Raw genomic sequence first — 19,879 nt, forward strand, 5'->3', positions numbered from 1 at the left:
CACATACCTGTAGTTTTCATAAGCCGTGTTTCCACCGCAAGGATCAGGGTCTAAATGAAGTTCTGGGTAAAAACTTCCCCCTCATAAATTCCCTGCTCGCGAGGTAGCACTTTTTCAAAGTGCTGATTGGTTGAGTTCCCACAGCATTTTATTTCAACCACCATTTTTTTAAATTCTGTTGTGGTGCATGCAGTAAGAGTTGTTTGCTATTCGAATCGACAATGGAGTTTAAAAAATATGGCCGATGGACCGCCAATGGGTTCAAGCTTTACTAAGCTTATATGCGGAGGATGAAATCACACGCAGTCCTACATCACCGGACTAATCTGTCTGATCTTCACAGTACTTTAGACCGCGATGTAAACGCAGACATCAACAGGTCTGGGGGAAAAAAACATCCTTGGACAAATTGTTTCTAGTAATTTCGGTGGAAGCGTGGCTATATTAGCCTGAAGGACTTGATGAGCTGGATCAGGTGTGTTTAATTAGGGTTTGAAGCTAAACTCTGCAATTTTTGCAGCCGTGTCATACAGTGTCGTGCTCTCTAATTTGTCAGTGTTTGATTTTGCAAAGGGACACATTACTGTTTATCCAAAGTGAGCACAGACGCCTTGTACTTAAAGGCATAGTTCACCCAAAAATGAAAATTACCCCATGATTTAATCACTCTCAAGTCATCCTAGGTGTATATGGTGTCTTCTTTCAGACGAATACGACAGACGAGAACTTTTATAATGGAGGGATAGGCCTACACTTTTTTTAGCTTTAAATTTTGGGCTGCCATTCACTGCCATTATAAAGCTTGGAAGAGCCAGGACATTTTTAAATATAACTCCAATTGTACTCGTCTGAAAGAAGAATGTCATACACACCTAGGAGGGCTTGAGGGTGAGTAAAGTATGGGGTAATTTTCAATTTTGGGTGAACTATCCCTTTAAGTAAGCAGTGCAGATAACTTCAAATGGAGAAAATGGAGCCCATCAATGCTTGTAGTCTATTTCTGGACAGGGACAAGAGATGCTCCATTTACTGAATAGACAAGCCAAGAAGTGCTGAGTAGACACTAACTATACACATGATATAGTTTTGTTTCATAATAAATTTGATTGATATATTTTGCTGATCTTTAAAGTGTTACATAAACAGTACAGGTTTGCTACTATCTACACAATATACATTGATGTAAAACTGAAATATCTTGAAACAATAGCCATACAATCAGTTGTTTTAATTGCCATATTTTAATTCCGTAAATCATAATAGCACACTTTATCTCTGAAGCAGACGACTTGTAAACATTTGTAGACCACATGCAAAAATGTGTATGTTTAATGTGTACCATGGCATGAGCTTAGCAACATCAACTCTATGGGAATCAATTGTAAGTCAAGTCACCTGAGCAGAACGATGCTGTCTAATTCAAATCAGTCACTTATGAGGCTCCATTTTGGTTAGGAAGGCAGCAGCCTGTGTAAACAGTGCACAGCACAGCAGCTCAGTGATCTGGAACTGAGCAATAAACTGCTGCCATTTTACAATACATCCATTCGCAGGAGTGGGAAAATGTATTGGGGGGAAGAAACAAGCCACTTGCTTACCACGGAAAACCTTCACAGACAGAAAGGCTGGAGATTCCTGCATAGTTCAGGTGCACTAAAGCTTGCTCAGTATTTTGGGCTGAGCTGAAATGCTCATGTCAGATCCTCCTTATGTCAACCTAACCCCAGTGCAACCTCCAACAGCATGCGACCCAGGTCTGAGCCAAATCTCAGCACCTCGATCCAAACCCAAACCAACCAACCACACTTATCCGAAGAGAAGGCAGTCGGCCATGGCTTAAAGGGGCTTCGTTTGGAGGAGGAGGCAGCTAGGGTGGGGTTTTTCTCAAATACCAGAGATTTAGAGACATTCTCATCTCGCAGCAATGAAGACGCAGCCAAGGCGCAGTGAAGACATTTCCCAGCCAAATGCAACATCACATGCTCGTCACATGCACCCACACATTATGGAGTCATTTCAATCGTTTCTGGCGGGTGAGCGCAATCGTTTCTCTCCGGGGCTCTTGGATTATTCTAGAAAACCTAAATGTGTTAAAGCCCTGCGGGTATAGCGATTGCTATTAAACAGGGATTCTTTCTGGCCAATACTGTGATGACCTTGGAATGGAGGGGCTAATGGGATCAGAAAAAGCTGGCAGCTCCTCAAGGAGCCCATTTGTTAAGCAAAAAGGACTTGAGGAAAGTTTAATGGGTGTAATGAAAGATACGGCGGTTGATACTCGTGCTTTATGGGCTATTAGTGAAACGGTGGCTTTTGAATGAAGTTGGAGTATCACCTGTCCCCTTCGAGCAGACGCTTACTCCCCGCTGAGAGCTGCCAATCAGAGAGATCCAGACAGGTCCGTCAGATACAGATGCACAGAATTTACCCATGCCTTAAATTACTACATGCTATGAAGCATTAGTTAAGCATTAGTAAATAGTTAAAGGGTTAGTTCACCCAAAAATGAAAATTCTGTCATTAATGACTTACCCTCATGTCGTTCGACACCCGTCAGACCTCCGTTCATCTTCAGAACACAAATGAAGATATTTTAGTTGAAATCTGATGGCTCTGAAAGGCCTCCATTGGCTCAATGCACTTTACACTCTCAAGACCCTTAAAAGGCACTAAAGACGTCATTACAAAGTCCATCTCACTACAGTGGTTCTACAATAACTTTATGGAGTGACGAGAATAGTTTTTGTGCGCAAAAAAACCCTAAATAACGACTTATATAGTGATGACGATTTCAAAACACGGCATCATGAAGCTTCGAAGCGTTATTAATCAGTGAGTTGAATCATGATTCGGATCGCGTGTCAAACCGCCAAACTGCTGAAATCGCGTGACTTTGGCGATTCAAACCGCTGAATCGACTCACTGATTCATAACGCTTCGAAGCTTCATGATGCCATGTTTTGAAATCGTCATCAACCCCCGTTATTTAGGGTTTTTTTGCGCACAAAAACTATTCTCGTCACTCCATAAAGTTATTGTAGAGCCACTGTAGTGAGATGGACTTTGTAACGACGTCTTTAGTGCCTTTTAAGGGTCTTGAGAGTGTAAAGTGCCATTGTGCCAATGGAGGCCTTTCAGAGCCATCAGATTTACACTAAAATATCTTCATTTGTGTTCTGAAGTTGAACGGAGGTCTGACGGGTGTCCAACAACATGAGGGTGAGTAATTAATGACAGAATTTTCATTTTTGGGTGAACTAACCCTTTAATTCATCATTTATAAGGCATTAATATACATCAATAAGCAGTTTCTATATACAGCTATAAATGCTTTATCCTTGATTTATAAGCATATATATAATGTGTTTAATAATTGTATTTTCATACTTTATAAATGATCAATTTATAATTTCTAAATGAAGTATTACATTATTTATTTAGGAGTTGTCAGTGGTTCATAAGATAATTTAGAAAGTGTAAGTAAAGGATTAATAAACTATTTAAATGTACATTTATACATCTTATTATTTAGACATATAGTAATAATTACCCAGTGTGTTAATAAATGTTTTATAAACATGTATTTCTACTGTAATTCATGATTAATTCAGGTAGTTATAAAACATTTAGTAGTTGTCAGTGAACTATTTCTGTGAGCTCATCTAAAGTGAGGACTATTCATGCCTCGTAAAGCTTTTACAAAGGAGATTTAAAGACTCAGTTCTCTTCTGAACAGAAAAAGGAAACAAATACAACACAGGAGGAATATAGCACAGAAATATTTATTTCAAAATGCAAAAATGGAGACTGTCTAACTAATAACTTAATATCAAATTAAAATCATAGAAAATAATATTCCTGTAGACCGCCAGAAACCATAACTGCAGTCAAATGAAACTAAGCCTCTGCAATCTGATATAAAAATACATTTCTGTAAAGTGTGAACATTGCTCAATAAAAATGTACCAGTGGATCACACTGGATTACAAGAGTGCCAAAATACAACAAATACAATTTAGATAAAACAATAATAAAATAATAAAATAGTTTGCAGTGTCAAAACTTTAAAACATTAGAGAACAGCAGTTCAGAAGAGAACTGAGTCTTTAAATCTCTTTTGTAAAAGCTTTACGAGGCATAAATAGTCCTCACTTTAGATGAGCTCACACAAATAGTTAACTAACAACTAGTAAATGTTTTATAACTACCTGAATTAATCATGAATTTCAGTGGAAATACATGTTAATAAAGCATTTATTAACACGCTGAGTAACTATTACTATATGTCTAAATAATAAGATGTATAAATGTACATTTAAATAGTTTATTAATCCTTTACTTACACTTTCTAAATGATCTGATGAACCATTGACAACTCCTAAATAACTGGTTTGTAAATAATGTAATACTTAATTTAGAAAATGATAAATTGATCATTTATAAAGTATGAAAATACAATTATTAAACACATTATATATATGCTTATAAATCAAGAATAAAGTGTGTATAGCTGTATTTATAAACTGCCTATTAATGTCTATCAATGCTTTATAAATGATGAATGAACTATTTACTAATGCTTAACTAATACTTCATAGCGTGTAGATATTATAAAGTGTTACCATTATAATGAAAAATACTTAAATTATGTAATTTTTGCACCACTACACTCTTTATTTTATTTTAATGGAATCGCTTGTAGATTCTTGAAGAACGTCGGCATGAAATAGACATTGTGATAATATTTTCTTCCCTATTGTGACGTATTGAGACGGCTTCTGGATCAAGAACAAATAAAGGGCGGGGCTTGATTTTGTCCATGGGGAATTGATTGGATGGTTGTGGTTTGCTATTGGTGGATCTCATGTGAGTGACAGGTTGCCCCGCCCCTGTGGCAATAAACACGTCAGAGAAAAGAAGAGATATCACTGCGAGAAGAAGGGGAGGTTATTTAGGTTAAAGGTTAAAAAATGAAGAAGAAAAAACACAATGTGCACGGATAAATCATTTATAATAAATACTGCAGTATTCCATATAAAATAGGAATTGTCAGTTTGATTGGATTGCTCTTAGGTATAGTGTTGTCACAATACCAAAAGGGTATTAGAGTTAGAATAGGTTTAGGGTTAGAATAAGTTGACATGTAGTTACAAAGTTAGTTATAGTCTATTGAAGGACCATCACAATAGAGAGTTAGCAGATATTAAAGGGTTAGTTCACCCAAAAATGAAAATTAGCCCATGATTTACTCTCCCTCAAGGCTTCCTAGGTGTATATGACATTCTTCTTTCAGACGAATACAATCAGAGTTATATTAAAAAAGTCCTGACTAATCCAAGCTTTATAATGGCAGTGAAAGGGAAGTTCATAAAAGTGCATCTATCCATCATAAAAGTGCTGTGTGAGAGAACAAAAGTTAGTGTGAGAAAAATATCCATATTTAAAACTTTATAGACTAAAATAACTAACTTCCGGCGGACCGCCGTACAAATCGATTTACGGTGAAAGAGTAACCTTTGACCCTTGAACTTTGACGCACGCGTATTGACGAACCCAGAAGCGCAGAAGATAGAGCAAAACAAAACACTGGTCATGAATTAGAGTCTAAAATGAGAATATTTAAAGAGAAATGGCGGAGGGAATCGATATAAGAGGAGAGAGGCTTGAGTTTGTTGTCCAGCAATATCGGCGAGAGGCGTCAAAGCATGAGATGCTCCAGTAAATCACGTCATGGGTTACTCTTTTGGCACAAGTCGACTTGAGTAGGCTGTCTGCCAGAAGATAGTTATTTTAGTTTATAAAGTTTTAAATATGGATATTTTTCTCACACAAATGCATCGCTTCGCTTCAGAAGGCCTTTATTAACCCCTGGAGCCGTGTAGAGCAGTTATATGATGGATAGATGCACTGTTATGAACTTCCCTTTCACTGCCATTATAAAGCTTGGAAGAGCCAGGACTTTTTTAATATAACTCTGATTGTATTCGTCTGAAAGAAGAATGTCATACACACCTAGGATGACTTGAGGGTGAGTAAATCATGGGCTCTTTAAGAAGACAGTCTACTTATACTCTAATGAGAGTTAGTTGACAAGTAGTTGCAACGTTACTTCTAGTCAACAGAATGTCCAAAAGGGGCCATCAAAATAAAGTGTTACCTGAATTTGAACTTACTTTGCGACCGTTAAAAAGTTTGTTCTATATAGTATGAGTATGGGTAATATGAATGAATTTCAGTAATAGGTCATCCGGGGACTTTTCGCCTACTTTTATATGTATTCAGACATTAACTTGATGTAAAGCGTCCTTGGGTTCTTGAAAGGCGCTATATAAATAAAATGTATAATTATTAATTAGGGCTGTCAAAAGATTAATCGCGATTACTTGCATCCAAAATAAAAGTTTGTGTTTACATAATATATGTGTGTGTACTCTGTTAATTATTATTTATACATAAATACACACACATTCATGTATATATTTAAGAAATATTTGCATGTATATACTGTACATACATTTATATAATCTATAATATATATATAAATATAAATGTTTTATATATAAAAATCATATTTTTTTCTTAAATATATACATGCTTGTGTGTGTATTTATATATAAATAATAATTAACAGAGTACACACACATATATTATGTAAACACAAACTTTTATTTTGGATGCGATTAATCACGATTAAAGACAGCCTTATTATTAATATTATTATTATTTTCACATTCTATATAGTAGGGAAGTATTTGATTTTGGAGGCAGCAATGGTCTCTGTCCTGCTCGTGCCCCACATCCCTCTTAAAACATTGAGCGGTATATATGACAACGCATTTATCTTATATAAAATGAATGCTTTTTCATGTAATATTTCACTATTTAGCTTACTATTATTTACTGATATGGTTTTACAGACTGTAGTGTGCTGCTTCGCTGATGGAAATTCTAAAATAATTTCCCACATATTATGAAATGGATGTTTGAGCCTCATTTATATTTTTTTATATTTCAAAATGTATTTAATTTAGGTCAATATATACATCGTAGCCTATATAGTTCATCCATTACCACTGCAGTGGCGAAAAACTGCCACCGTCACAGTCCTAAAAGTGACCTTCCCATCTCTGTTGGTGTCCCACTAAAGACCCTTTTATCTTTACACTTTTTCTGCTCTGTCTCCTTAGATAAACCCACAAGGACACTGGCGCTGCAGCCATGAATGGGCGTTTTTCTGCTCATTGATGAGTTGTCCTGTAGATGAGCTCCCTCCAAGTAAATCACACACAAGCTAAAGCAATTAGCATGGAAGGAAATTATGCTAATAAGTCTGAGGACCTTGTTAGGTCATTTTCATTATCCATGTTAAACCGTGTCTTAGGGCAGCCTTTCACCGTATGAAGATTAATTATTGTCCAAAGAGAAAATATGGAGAATTTGATATCCCACTGCCCATGAATGAACCTCACAAACAGTGGCCCTTTCAGGAAATAATAATATAACCGTGTTGTTACTATTTCAGTTCAATATACTGTATGTATATATATATATAGTCTCAGGTTGTATTGCTGTGGAGCATACAATGTTCTCAAGTGCTTTCCAGTAATGTGTGCAATATGCATCATCAATATTTAACAGTGAGTGAACAGACTGTGGATGCACTATGTAAATCTAAAATATTTTGTGATCAAATGGATTGCACTTTATTTTACAGTACTTGTACTTACAGTGTACTTACCCAAGAAAGTACTGGGTAATGTAAGGTAACTACATGGGTTAAAGTTAGGTTTTAGAGTTAGTACCTAATTATTACCCAGTATAAAGTGCTATCAGCAAATGCTAAAAATGCTGTAAAAAGAACCAATTGGAATTCCAATGATTCTTTGTTTTCCTCACCAAGTATGTGTCACAATCTGAGCTCAATAAGTTACAGTGGTTCAATATAAAGCTTTAACAGGACCATAAATAACGCGGACCAGTGAAACTGCTAATCAAACATTTACAGAAACTTTTCACAGTGTCAATATGCATTAGCCTCAGACTGATTAATTAACGCCTGCCTTCAAATGCAGCTCTCTGGGAAACCTGAACCATTATGGTTTCTAAATAATCACGGCTGTCAATGTTACAACTAGAGGGGATTGACATGTGGATAGACAGCTTTGATTAGTGAGAGTTTGTCCTTTTTTCTGAGCTGAGGAGTGAAGATAGACTGATGAGTTACTGTGTGAGCTGTACTGTAAGACAGGCTGAGTCAGCTAATTAAAGGCTTCAAGTCTTTTAATCGACTGGGTTAGAAAGGGGAAATTTACCATCCAGCTGGCCTCCCCTCAGCTGTCTATATCCAGTGTGTGTGTGTGTGTGTGTGTGTGTGTGTGTGTGTGTGTGTGTGGATATAGTTCTCAACCTTCTGGATAGTTTCTTCCAACTAATCAAGGATTGCTCACTCTCATGCTGTTCCAAAGCCGTATGACTTCAGTTCTGCAGTGAGATGTTTTCGAAACGTACTATATAAGTGTCATAATAGTGATCCATACAACTTGTGAACTACTGTAGATTCCAAAGTGTTCTTCTACAGCTAAACATTGAATTTGTGTGAGGAACAAACTTGTGAGGGAAAACTCTGTCACAACTCTCAAATCTCATTCGCCTTTGCACCCATTTAAACTTGAAAAATGTAGACAGGTCACGTAGGGTTTGACGTCAACTACTGCCTCAGAAGATGTGGAATATAACACATGAGTCATTCGGACTGCTTTTATGGTGTGTGTGTGTGTGTGTGTGTGTGTGTGTGTGTGTGTGTGTGTGTGTGTGTGTGTGTGTGTGTGTGTGTGTGTGTGTGTGTGTGTGTGTGTGTGTGTGTGTGTGTGTGTGTGTGTGTGTGTGTGTGTGTGTGTGTGTGTGTGTGTGTGTGTGTGTGTGTGTGTGTGTGTGTTTTACTTTTAAGCTCAGTAGTGTGATTCACCATCCGTGATGGACCAGTCTCACATACTGTCCTCAGACTTTCAACAATTAGCATAAAATCTGGTCTACTTGGTAATTTATTCTGGCCAAAAATCACCCATAGCTTGTTTTGGTTTCAAATGACATTTAGGGAATGGTTATCTAAAATCGCTGATTTGCTAATAATTAGGGCTGCCCCCTAATAACCATTAGTCGACTAGAAAAGGCTTGGTCGACCAGAATTGTATTAGTCTGTTAGTTGCAGAAAACAAACTCCACAGAAAGTGGCGAAATCACACAGGCTGTGACGGACAGATCTTTAACGGCAGGAAATCCAAACATTCGCTTATCATTCATCGACCTCAAATATGGCTTATCACTTGAAACATGTAAGTAGTAGCAACTTTACAAATCTGCTCTCTCTAATGTTAACCTAGATAAATGTGCGTTATTATTAGGCACATGTCTGTGTTTGTGTGGAGAGCGTGCTTACTGTCACAAAGGCGCCGGCGCGATCACTTGCATTTACTTTAGTTACTCTGTCATTTTTGGTCATACAGGAGTAATGCAAACTGTAAAGGGTCTACTCAACATATACTTGCCTCACAGACATGAGAAATATAGCCTATCTATAAAAGAAAGAAGAATAAATGTCTACTTTTACATTTTAAATACTTTGAATTCAAGTGGAAAACAAATATTCTCAGATTATGTAATCCTGAAACGTGCATATAGGCAGTATTGTCAACTTGAAGTCCCAGTGAACCAGAATTGCAACTTTCTTCAGTGCTGTGACGTATTTCCAAGTGAAACTGAATATTGAATAGAGGGCAGGGTTTTACTTCAGCACTCCTCCTCTCCATCTCTCACTCATAGCAGGCTAACGGTTGGAGGGGAGTGGTTAAGGATATTCAAACACAAGCTGTCAAACTGACGTCATCGGAAAGGGAACGCCATTCCAGACCGGAAGTTACTTTTCAGATTTTGATTAAAGATTGCCACGGCATTATTTTTTTTTCTTCTGTGTATTAACTTGCACGGATGAATTGTTCACCCTAAAACCTGTCATTTGTGCTAACAAAGTAAATAGGGTCAATTTTGATTTCATGATTTAATCTCTGCAGCCAAAAACAGAGAAACCATTAGTATAAGTCTTCTTGCTGTTTTTTCACTCCACAGTCATAATCATTACGTTTGCCAGTGCGCTTGTGGTGAGCTTTATGCATGTGATTGAGCGCTGATTAGTCTATGTATGTTATATTTAAGCAATTAACCCCTAAATATGACATGTTTTAACATCATCATATGAATGAAATCCCCATTGCAACAGGAAGCTAATACAAACACTCGATGGTGCCTTAAAGTGAAATTTTTAGTGAAAGTGTAATTTTAATCTTTTAAATTGTGTTATGTAGCTTGATGCTAACTGTAGCTCTAAGGCACATCATTTACATAAGGTCTCAAGAATATGCTTTTTATTTTGTTTGTTTTCTAGAAATACTTCAGATAATATGTGGATTACAGTATGTGGTTTTAATGGGCCAGCCTTCACCCCAGAATTGCAAGTTGTTATACTATATTGACATAATATTTGTATACATTTAAAAATATATTCTTAATATTTTTTTGTTTTTGTATTTATGTTTGAGCCACTATGTCTCCATATTAATAACAGTCTGATTAATTCTGAGTCTTCAGCTGTAAACTCCCAAGTGTTGGCTTTCTAAATATGTTGGTTATGTGTCTATTCAGAATGACTTGTGAGCAACAGCCTTTTTATTTTGGTAATGTCAAAATACCCCACTTACCAAAATGGGGGGTGTCTGGTAAGGGGTTTAAGGCTCATTTATGGCTTACTAAAAAAACACGCGATTAGTCGACTAATGGCTTAAATTAACGATTACTAGTCGACTAGAAAAATCTTTAGTTGAGGGCAGCCCTACTAATAAAAGTTTAGAGTGAGGAAAAAAAACAAGTTCAAATAATTGCACACTGGTCAGTGTTTGTCCATAGCTAACATTAAAACAAAAATAGTTTGAAATGTGTGTAGACTTTGTAATCTGAAGTTCTATGCATTCAAACCTAATTTATTTCACAGACATGGATATCTAGGTTACTTTGTACAAGTTGACTTTTATATATTTGATGCCACTATCCTTTAATTGATTTTTCCTCAAAAGCTGATGTTGTATTGAATACCTTGTATTGATACCTTGTAAACAGAATGTTGCTGTTTACCTCTAAGATGCCTTTGTGTACTTTTTTTGATGCATGGAAGTTTCAGTCGCATGGGCTTTTAATGGATAGACAAAAATGATGAAAGAAAGTTTTTTTTTTTATTTGTGTTCCAAAAGATGAATGAATATCCTTTGGCTTTGAAACGACATGAGGTGAGCAAATGATTATCATTTATTATAATTTTTGAATGAACTAACCCTTTAAGACCTTTTAAACACCTGAACAAATAAAACATTTACTGTATGACCTGAACAAACCCACACAATATCGAAAACATCCAGAGGAGGTGGGCGTCATGTAATTTGAAGGGTTGTGTAATTTTGCCTGGAGTAAGGACCAGGGGTTTTAAAAGTCCACCGGGTTTCCTTTTGTTCCCAGAGCAAATGTTAATAGGACTACGTTTTGTATATTATTTAGGATATATTGAGGGTGTGTTGACACTTGGCGGGTTTGGTTAGATTAAAACGAACATTGGTGCGATTGCTCTGTTTGAATAAATGTGAACCAAACAAGCGGATTGAGACCCACCTTTTCATGGGGTTTGGTCCATGCACTTTCAAACAAACTCTGGTGTGGTTCAATTTAAATACGAATGCAAAACAGACCAAAGACATCTAAAGGAACCAAAAAGAGGCCGTAATGTCAGAATATGCGACCCTAAAAAGAACAGAATGCTAAACCAGGCTCTTATCATAGTCGCGATATTGCCCATTATAGTTTGGTACAGATGAAGGAACTGCTGTTTTCATGCAGCAGATCTTTGGTGTGTAACGGGGGAATTCCCGCCGCTGTTTTGACTCCTTGGCCCTGTTTAAACCTGGTATTAAGATGAGTTTTGGTCATTTGGATCACAAGTGGACGATGCTAAATACAGGTATAAACGGGGTCTAAGACGTTTTGAGCTTGTCCACTTTCCACCACTTCCAGAGGTAGTCGTTTAGTTGTGTAGACGCTCATGTGATTGAATGCGTTTGAACAGCCACAAAAGACCGCCTACTCTCCACCTACTGACATAATGTGTAAACATTATGGGAAGAGCGCTAGCCAGACGGGATTTAAACTTTGTCGTCTGAAGACCCAAGTTTGGTTTGAAGATGAAAAACGTACCAAGAACAATGTTCTCTCACCATTCCTGATTGCGGCGTTCAGAGCAGAAACTAAAGATGATGCTGTCCGAATGTTTTTTTTGTCATCTCTGGTCGCGTTCAAATGTAAATTGCCTGAGCTTATTTTGTCCATTAGATTGAGAGATCTGAAAAAACCCATACATTTACCCGCCCATAGACCCTCCCCTAGAAGAAATCAGGACAGAAGTGGCTGAAAGTGGACAAAAGAGATGGATTAAAACACCAGGTGTAAACAGGAATGCGTCTCCCTCGTCTACTTGTGATCCGATCGACTGAATGCATCTTAATACCAGGTGTAAAGGGCCCTTTATACATTATTTTTATTTTTGCTCTTTGTGAGTTCTCAACTGGTAAAAAAAAATACCGTCATATGTATGCACATAAAACAAGCATGTTTAGCCCAGCACACGGTATTGTTTTGGATTTTCGATCATTTCTGCCGCACGATGTATGTCATAAAAGCTGTTTGGGTAACACTTTATTTTGATGCTCCCCAAACAGACATTATACTGACTATAAGTAGCTTGGAAACTACATGTTAACTTATTCTACTAACCCGAACCCTTAACAGTCTAAGGCCACATCCACACGAAGCCAGAGCTTTCCCTATCCAATGTTTTTTTTCCCTCCTCTCAAGAAATATCTGCGTACACACGAAACCACTGAAACCGACTCAAAATGATGTAGTATACATGCCAGACCAGTATGTGACGCTGTAATTCTGCCAAAGAAATTCACTAAAAACAGAGAAGAAGAGTTGTGGCTAGAAGGGGTACAGCAACGGTCGGAAGTGAGGCAAAATCTCACCATAAAATAACAATAAATAAATAAATGTGCTACTTACCAGATTGTGTTTTATTAACGCCTACACCTACCCCAACCCTAAACCTACCCTTACAATAATGCAATTACAGTAAGTGAAATGACGCAATATTGATGTGCGCATACCCAGTGGCCGTAGCTGTATCCCTTCTAGTCTTTACCGTGCGGGACGTGGTGCGATGACATCACCGTTTCACAAAATATATGGATTGGCTGTACACACGAAAATGCAAGGGTGTCCGTTTAAGGCTCCTAAAACGGCGGAATCCGTCTGGACGAAATGCTGATACAACATTTTTACGTATACAGCTAAAAGCGTCTCCAGAGGACGGGGCCTGATTCTCAACTAATACTCTACTGAGAGTTGGTTGACATGTAGGTGCAATGATATTTATAGTCCACAGAATGTCTAAAGGGGACCAAAATAAAAATAAAAGTGCAACCACTGTTTGTTGTTTTGTATCTTTAGGTTCGGTCTTAAAAATGATAGTGTGAACGCTAAGCGAACTAGAACTAAATGTATAATTTACTTTTTTGCTCCAAACCAAGAGAACCTAAGGCATTTCAGTCATTTTCAAGCACCCACTGCATTCTGCTAAATACCTCCTCTTGTGTTTCACAGAACAAAGAAAGTCAGACAAGTTGGAAAAGACATGAGCGTGGGTGAATCTAAGTCTTCACTTATCATAGCGGTGTACATTTCTCTCGAAACGGGACGTACACCAACGGGTCCAGTGAAATGTCATTGTGTTGAGTCCCACGAGAGTTATTTTGGCTGGTCGGTTCTTTTTGGCATGCGAGTTCTCCTCTTTCCTCTGTTTCCGTCTCACCCAGCCTCTAGTGAGTTCATATCTTGGCCCTTTTCCCGGATAGGAGAGCCAGTGTTGAGGAAGAACTGGGATGCTGCCAGTATGCTGATATCAGACCGTTTTTAGATCACTTCAGCAGAGTCCCTGTTTATCACACACTCTTCAGATCGCAGCGTACCCTGCAGGTTGTGGGTTCGAGTTCTCTGGGGAATAGTGTTGTAGACAGACAGAGCGAACAACTTCCTGCAGCTCATACCAGCATCAATTCAAATCAAACTCTACCGTTATCAACTTGACTGTACTTTCATATCATTCTTTTCTGATGACTTCACAAGTGTCTATAACAGGTAAGTGACATGAAACAATTAACACAACAGAGTCATGGAGAAATACGAATGCTAAAATGCAAATAATATTTCATGTAATCCTGCATATCGGCGATGTTGAAGCCAAAGGCTGTCGTCCAATCAAACTTACAAATTGTTCTGTCACTTGGTAAAGCCAATTTAAGCAGATGCCAACATGGACAGGTTGTGTGGCATGACCTCAGCCAAAACATGATCTAAACGACTTGAAGTAAACAACGCAGACTGCATTAAATATGAGATCACTTGAAACAAGGGTGCATGTGGCGTGTGCTGACCGTATGTTCTGTGTGGTGAATTATTGGCTGTATATAATATTACTAGTGCTGGGAATCGAATAAAAAAACAAACAAATTAATCACATTTTTTTCTGTAATTAATCGTGATTAATCGCAAGTTTTTGATATTTTTAGTTTTTGATATTTTGATATTGTAATAATTTCAGTTACTCTCCAAATTAAAATAGAACCAATTTAAAGACAGTATATTTTAAATATGTGTTGTAATTGCATGTTTTTATGAATGAAGGCCAGTATCACTGATACTAATGTCTCTATGAAACATTAATGATGTTACATTACAGTACAACTGAAAGCTCCCAATTTCAACATTTATTAGGCTTTAAAAAAAACTATGAAAACTAAAAAAAAACCTGTTAGACATACACAGAAATGTAATAGTTATCAAACAACTTTCTTAACTGCATAAATAATAAATGAAATATAGATTAATCATCATTAAAGCTACAATTTTCTCTGTTCCCGTTGTTCTTTGATGAACATTAATGTCAGGCATCATCAGTGCTCCTGTCACTTTAAGAACGGCCGCTGACGAACATGAGCGGATCTCACGCGTCTCATTTCCTTATAACTCTTTAAGTTCATTTAAGACGTTATTTAACTCATTTAAGACTCCTAATATGAGAATACTCAAAATTCTTTGTTTTGTTGTTATTGTTTGTTCAAGAGCAAAAGAGAACTCGATGTGAGCAGGAGACTGATGCGATTCTGTCTTTGCGTCGAGTGTGTGTGTGTGTGTGTGTGTCAGAGTGTCCCTCGATTTGCTGACATGAGACGCAGCCACACAGACAGGACATTGACATACACACGCACACACAGAACATTCCATAGGCGTAATAGTTTTTATACCGTACAAACCGTATTTTCTATCCCCTTACACTGCCCCTGCCCCTAAACCTACCCATCACACACACACACACACACACACACACACACACACACACACACACACACACACACACACACTGCCCCTGCCCCTAAACCTACCCATCACAGGAGACTGTGCAGTTCACTTTCTGTGAAAAAAACCTCATTCTGTGATTTATAAGCATTTTGAAAAGTGAGGACATGGGGAACGTCCTCATATTTCACCCTCTTTTTGTAATACCTGTGTCATTATACACATTTGTGTCCTGATATTTCACGAAAACATGCCCACTAACCCTACCCCTAAACCTACCCATCACAGGAGACTGTGCAGTTCACTTTCTGTGAAAAAAACCTCATTCTGTGATTTATAAGCATTTTGAAAAGTGAGGACATGGGGAACGTCCTCATATTTCACCCTCTTTTTGTAATACCTATGTCATTATACACATTTGTGTCCTGATATTTCACAAAAACATGCCCACACACACACACACACAGACTGGAGAGGACATTGACATACAGCGCGTTCTCTTGTGTCTTGTCGCGCCTGGAAGCATTTACATGAATAGGAGCGTGATGATCATGTAAAGCTAGTCAAAAATGGATATAAAAACGGACGCTGCGTTATTTGCGTTAAATATTTTTAATGTGTTAAGCTGAAAAAATGAATTGCCCGCGTTAATTTGCCCAGCCGTAAATATAATTTTTTTTTTACTTTGTTTGCCATCTAAAATCTTGAAGCAAAGCCAGCTGAAAAACGCAGAACCTGATTTCACCACTTGCAACATGTTGTGTATCCTGGAACAACATTCCAATCAACCAATCAGATTTGAGGGACAAATGTACAGTTTATGTCATGTTTAGGCTTACAGCCAGACTTAAGTGCTTCTTATGGGTAGGGTTAAGTTTAGGGATATGGTTAGGATAAGATTTTTCGTTTAGGTATGTTGTTCTAGGATCAACAAAATATGTTTACCCAGGAACGCTGCAAAATCAGGACACGCCTGAAACCACTGTCCTGTATGAAAAACCCACACAACAACATGCTGAAGTAGCTTCTTACTGTCATGAACCCATCCAGTAGGCCAGAGTCCGGTTTAGGCGGTGCCTGTAGACGCTCCATGGACCACTTTTCAATGATGGAGGACACCTGGCTGTTCTCCGTGTTTAGGATACGGAATCCTGTCATGTTGACCCCGCTGTAGCGATAGGGTTCCACATCCAACGCGAAGAGATCCTGGCGAATATGAAACAGTCATAAATGGTCAGCTTGGAATTATAAGGTTCTATCTGACATTTCTGTCCAAATTTAGAGATTCACATATTCTTATTCTGTGACAATTTGTTTACATTAGGTGGTTGTTTTTTGTTAATGTACACACATTTATAAAACAAAAAGGTCTACACAGTTAAATGTGACACAGAAAATTCAAAAGTGTCACAATTGGTGACCAACAAGTACTGTAAAAAAATTTGATTTAACTACTGAATCAATGCTTTACTGTATGTATTAAATACAAGCACATAAGGTTGCACTTTATTTGGTAACACTTTATTTTACAGTGTCATTGTTACATATGTTACATGTAGTTACTATAAATAACTATAAATTATGCATAATTACACTGTAAAAAAAAAAAAAAAAGTATCCAATTGAAACATTTTCTAGTGATTGATCACATCTAAATTTTTCAGTTGGCCAAATTGAATTTCTGTGAATTGATGATTCACAGAAATTAAATTTGGCCAACTAAAAAAAATTAGATGTGATCAGTCACTAGAACATTTTCAATTGGAGACCTGATTTTTTTTTACAGTGTACATGCAACTAACCCTAAACCAAACCCTTATCCTAATCCTAACCCTATAGTAAACACATGTAGGTACTGAAATGTATAAATAAGTACTGAGAAATAATAATGAACTACATGTAGGGTTAGGATTAGGATAAGGGTTTGGTAATTTTATAATTATGCATCATTTATAGTGATCGCTACACTATAACTGCATGTAAAGTGTAATAAGGACACTGTAAAATAAAATATTACCGGATGTTATAATAATAGCTTAAATCTTAATAAACATTTTTAATGTAAGTTATGCCTGCAAATTGGACTGCGAGAGATAGGGAGACAAAATAACAGCCATTTAAAAATATCAATCTAATGTTTTTTTGGTCTCAGAGTAAAACACATCATTGGTGAAAATAAGAAACAACAGCAGCAGAAAAATCAATAATTCCACTTGAGGGATACAGCATAATGACCTGAAATGCACGTTTTTTTATGGATATCACTGTGGTTTTGAATGTGCTTTATGATATAAAGATCCATATGTAACTTACCAGGGTAGTAAAAATGTAGTGGTAATACTCTGTCATCATTCCCATAGCGAGAGCCTGAGAAAATATTGAGGAACATGAATGAAACCATTTTTAGACAAGAGAACAGTAACAATGCTTCTGAAAATGTGCAATTTATCACTGAATCGAAGGATAGGCGGCCGAAAATAATGGCATTTCTTGTTTATATGATGTTTTGCGGCTCGTAATAATTTTATATGCTGAAGGATTGTAAGCTGAAATCATATGAAGCTTTCAGTCTCTCTATCCCTTAAAGCCCTGAAACACCCTGAGCTCTCTTTACTGCCCGTAAACACAGAGGGACTTCCACGCAAAGTCTGTGTGCAACCTCGAAATACACCAAACTGATTTTTAAAAAGCTGATATTGATATTTTGGTAACACTTATGAAGCCCATGCTTATAATGATTTATAGCCCCATTTATACTAACACCATTTTAAACATATTTATAAAGACTCATTAAGACCTATATTGCATTATAAGAACAGTTATAGTTACATTTATATTATTTTTTATAATTACTTATTAGTCATGCATTTGCTTTTTCAATGTGCATGTTCATAATCCATTATACACTGATTTATAAATGATCAAATATAAAATAGTTCCAGACACTTGTTTACTGTGTTAGTTAGTTATAGATTGTGTCTTTAATGGCTAATGTTTGCATTAGAGGTCCTGAATGGTCATTTTTATTGGTTCAAATCTATATTTTCTCATCCATATGCGTGGTATTGCTTATAGCAGTTTACACTCTAAAAAAATGCTGGGTTAAAAATAAACCAAGTTGGGTTGAAAATGGACTAACCCAGCAATTTGGTTGTTTTAACCCAGCGATTGGGTTGTTTTAAGCAAACATTTAACCTAACCGCTGGGTTAAAACAACCCAATTGCTGGGTTAGTCCATTTTCATCCCAACTTGCATTATTTTTAAAATTTAAATTGTGTAAAATTATACTTAAAAATTATGTTGCAGTGTTTTGCTACTATGTAACATTAACATATAAAAAAACACAACTGTTTGTATTAATTATTGCTGGGGGGGTTTCTCATTATTTTATTACAGGAATTATTGTTCAGTGGTTAAACTTCAAAATGTATAATGAGCACATCTTCATGATTTCTTAACATTTGCTTCATATCATCCCATATTTTCACCTTAAAGCCATCAATGATGCATTTATTGATGTTAATAACTGTATTATTACTCAATAAGTATTTATAAGAACACAACACGGCTATTAATAACAATCTGATCAAAATCTGAATTACTAAAGTCACTGTAACTATAAAATAATAACATTATAGCAATGCAGGCTTCATCTTTAAAAATACATTCATTAATCATACACCTGACTAATTAATACTTATAAATCAGTGTATAATGGATTATGAACATGTGCATTGATAAAGCAAATGCATGACTTAATTATAAAAATAATATAAATGTAACTATAACTGTTAAAATAATGCAGTATAGGTCTTAATGAGTCTTTTTAAATATGTTTATAGAAAAGTAATACTTTCTTATAAATAAGTATCAATGGAGCTATAATTCATTATAAGCATGGGCTTCATAGAAAGTGTTACCGATATTTTATACATTCTTATAAAATAGTTTAGTGTAATTACAAAACATGCAAAATAATCAGATGAACTACATATATCAGTGTATGCTGAGAAAACCCTCCACATAAAGAAATGAATCAGACGATTGAAGCATTCACTTTTTAAAAAAAAGTGTCTTTAGAGGTGAACATATATTTGTGTGTGTGTGTGTATAATATGACACTTTATGACACATGTTTTGATCAACCTTGAAAAAAAAACACGTCTCAAAACCCCATATTCAGCTACGCTCAGTCCAGCTTTCTTTGACCGCAAGAATGTGTCCTTTGTAAGTCATAACTCATTCTGTGCCGTCTGCTCTTGGTAAGTGTGCTTTGGAGAGGTGTGTTGCCTGGAGGAGCCGAGGCTGTGAAGAATCCACAAGAACCTTGAATTCCTCAGATGGTGGGAAAATCCTTAATATATAATGTATATA

At 36.6% G+C, this 19,879-nt stretch overlaps 1 protein-coding gene across 1 annotated transcript in view; it reads right to left on the reverse strand.

Annotated features, from left to right (window-relative positions):
- grik2 (glutamate receptor, ionotropic, kainate 2) overlaps positions 1-19,879 on the reverse strand; it is a 342,712-nt gene that overhangs the window by 196,690 nt on the left and 126,143 nt on the right. Inside the window, exons 5-6 of the mRNA XM_079836135.1 lie at positions 17,818-17,871; positions 16,537-16,710 (exon numbers count right to left, since the gene is read on the reverse strand). Of these exons, the coding sequence (XP_079692261.1) occupies positions 16,537-16,710; positions 17,818-17,871 (228 nt within the window). The remainder of the gene's footprint in view (positions 1-16,536; positions 16,711-17,817; positions 17,872-19,879) is intronic.

This window comes from Gobio gobio (assembly GCF_949357685.1).
Source record: "Gobio gobio genome assembly, chromosome: 15".
NCBI lineage: Eukaryota > Metazoa > Chordata > Actinopteri > Cypriniformes > Gobionidae > Gobio > Gobio gobio.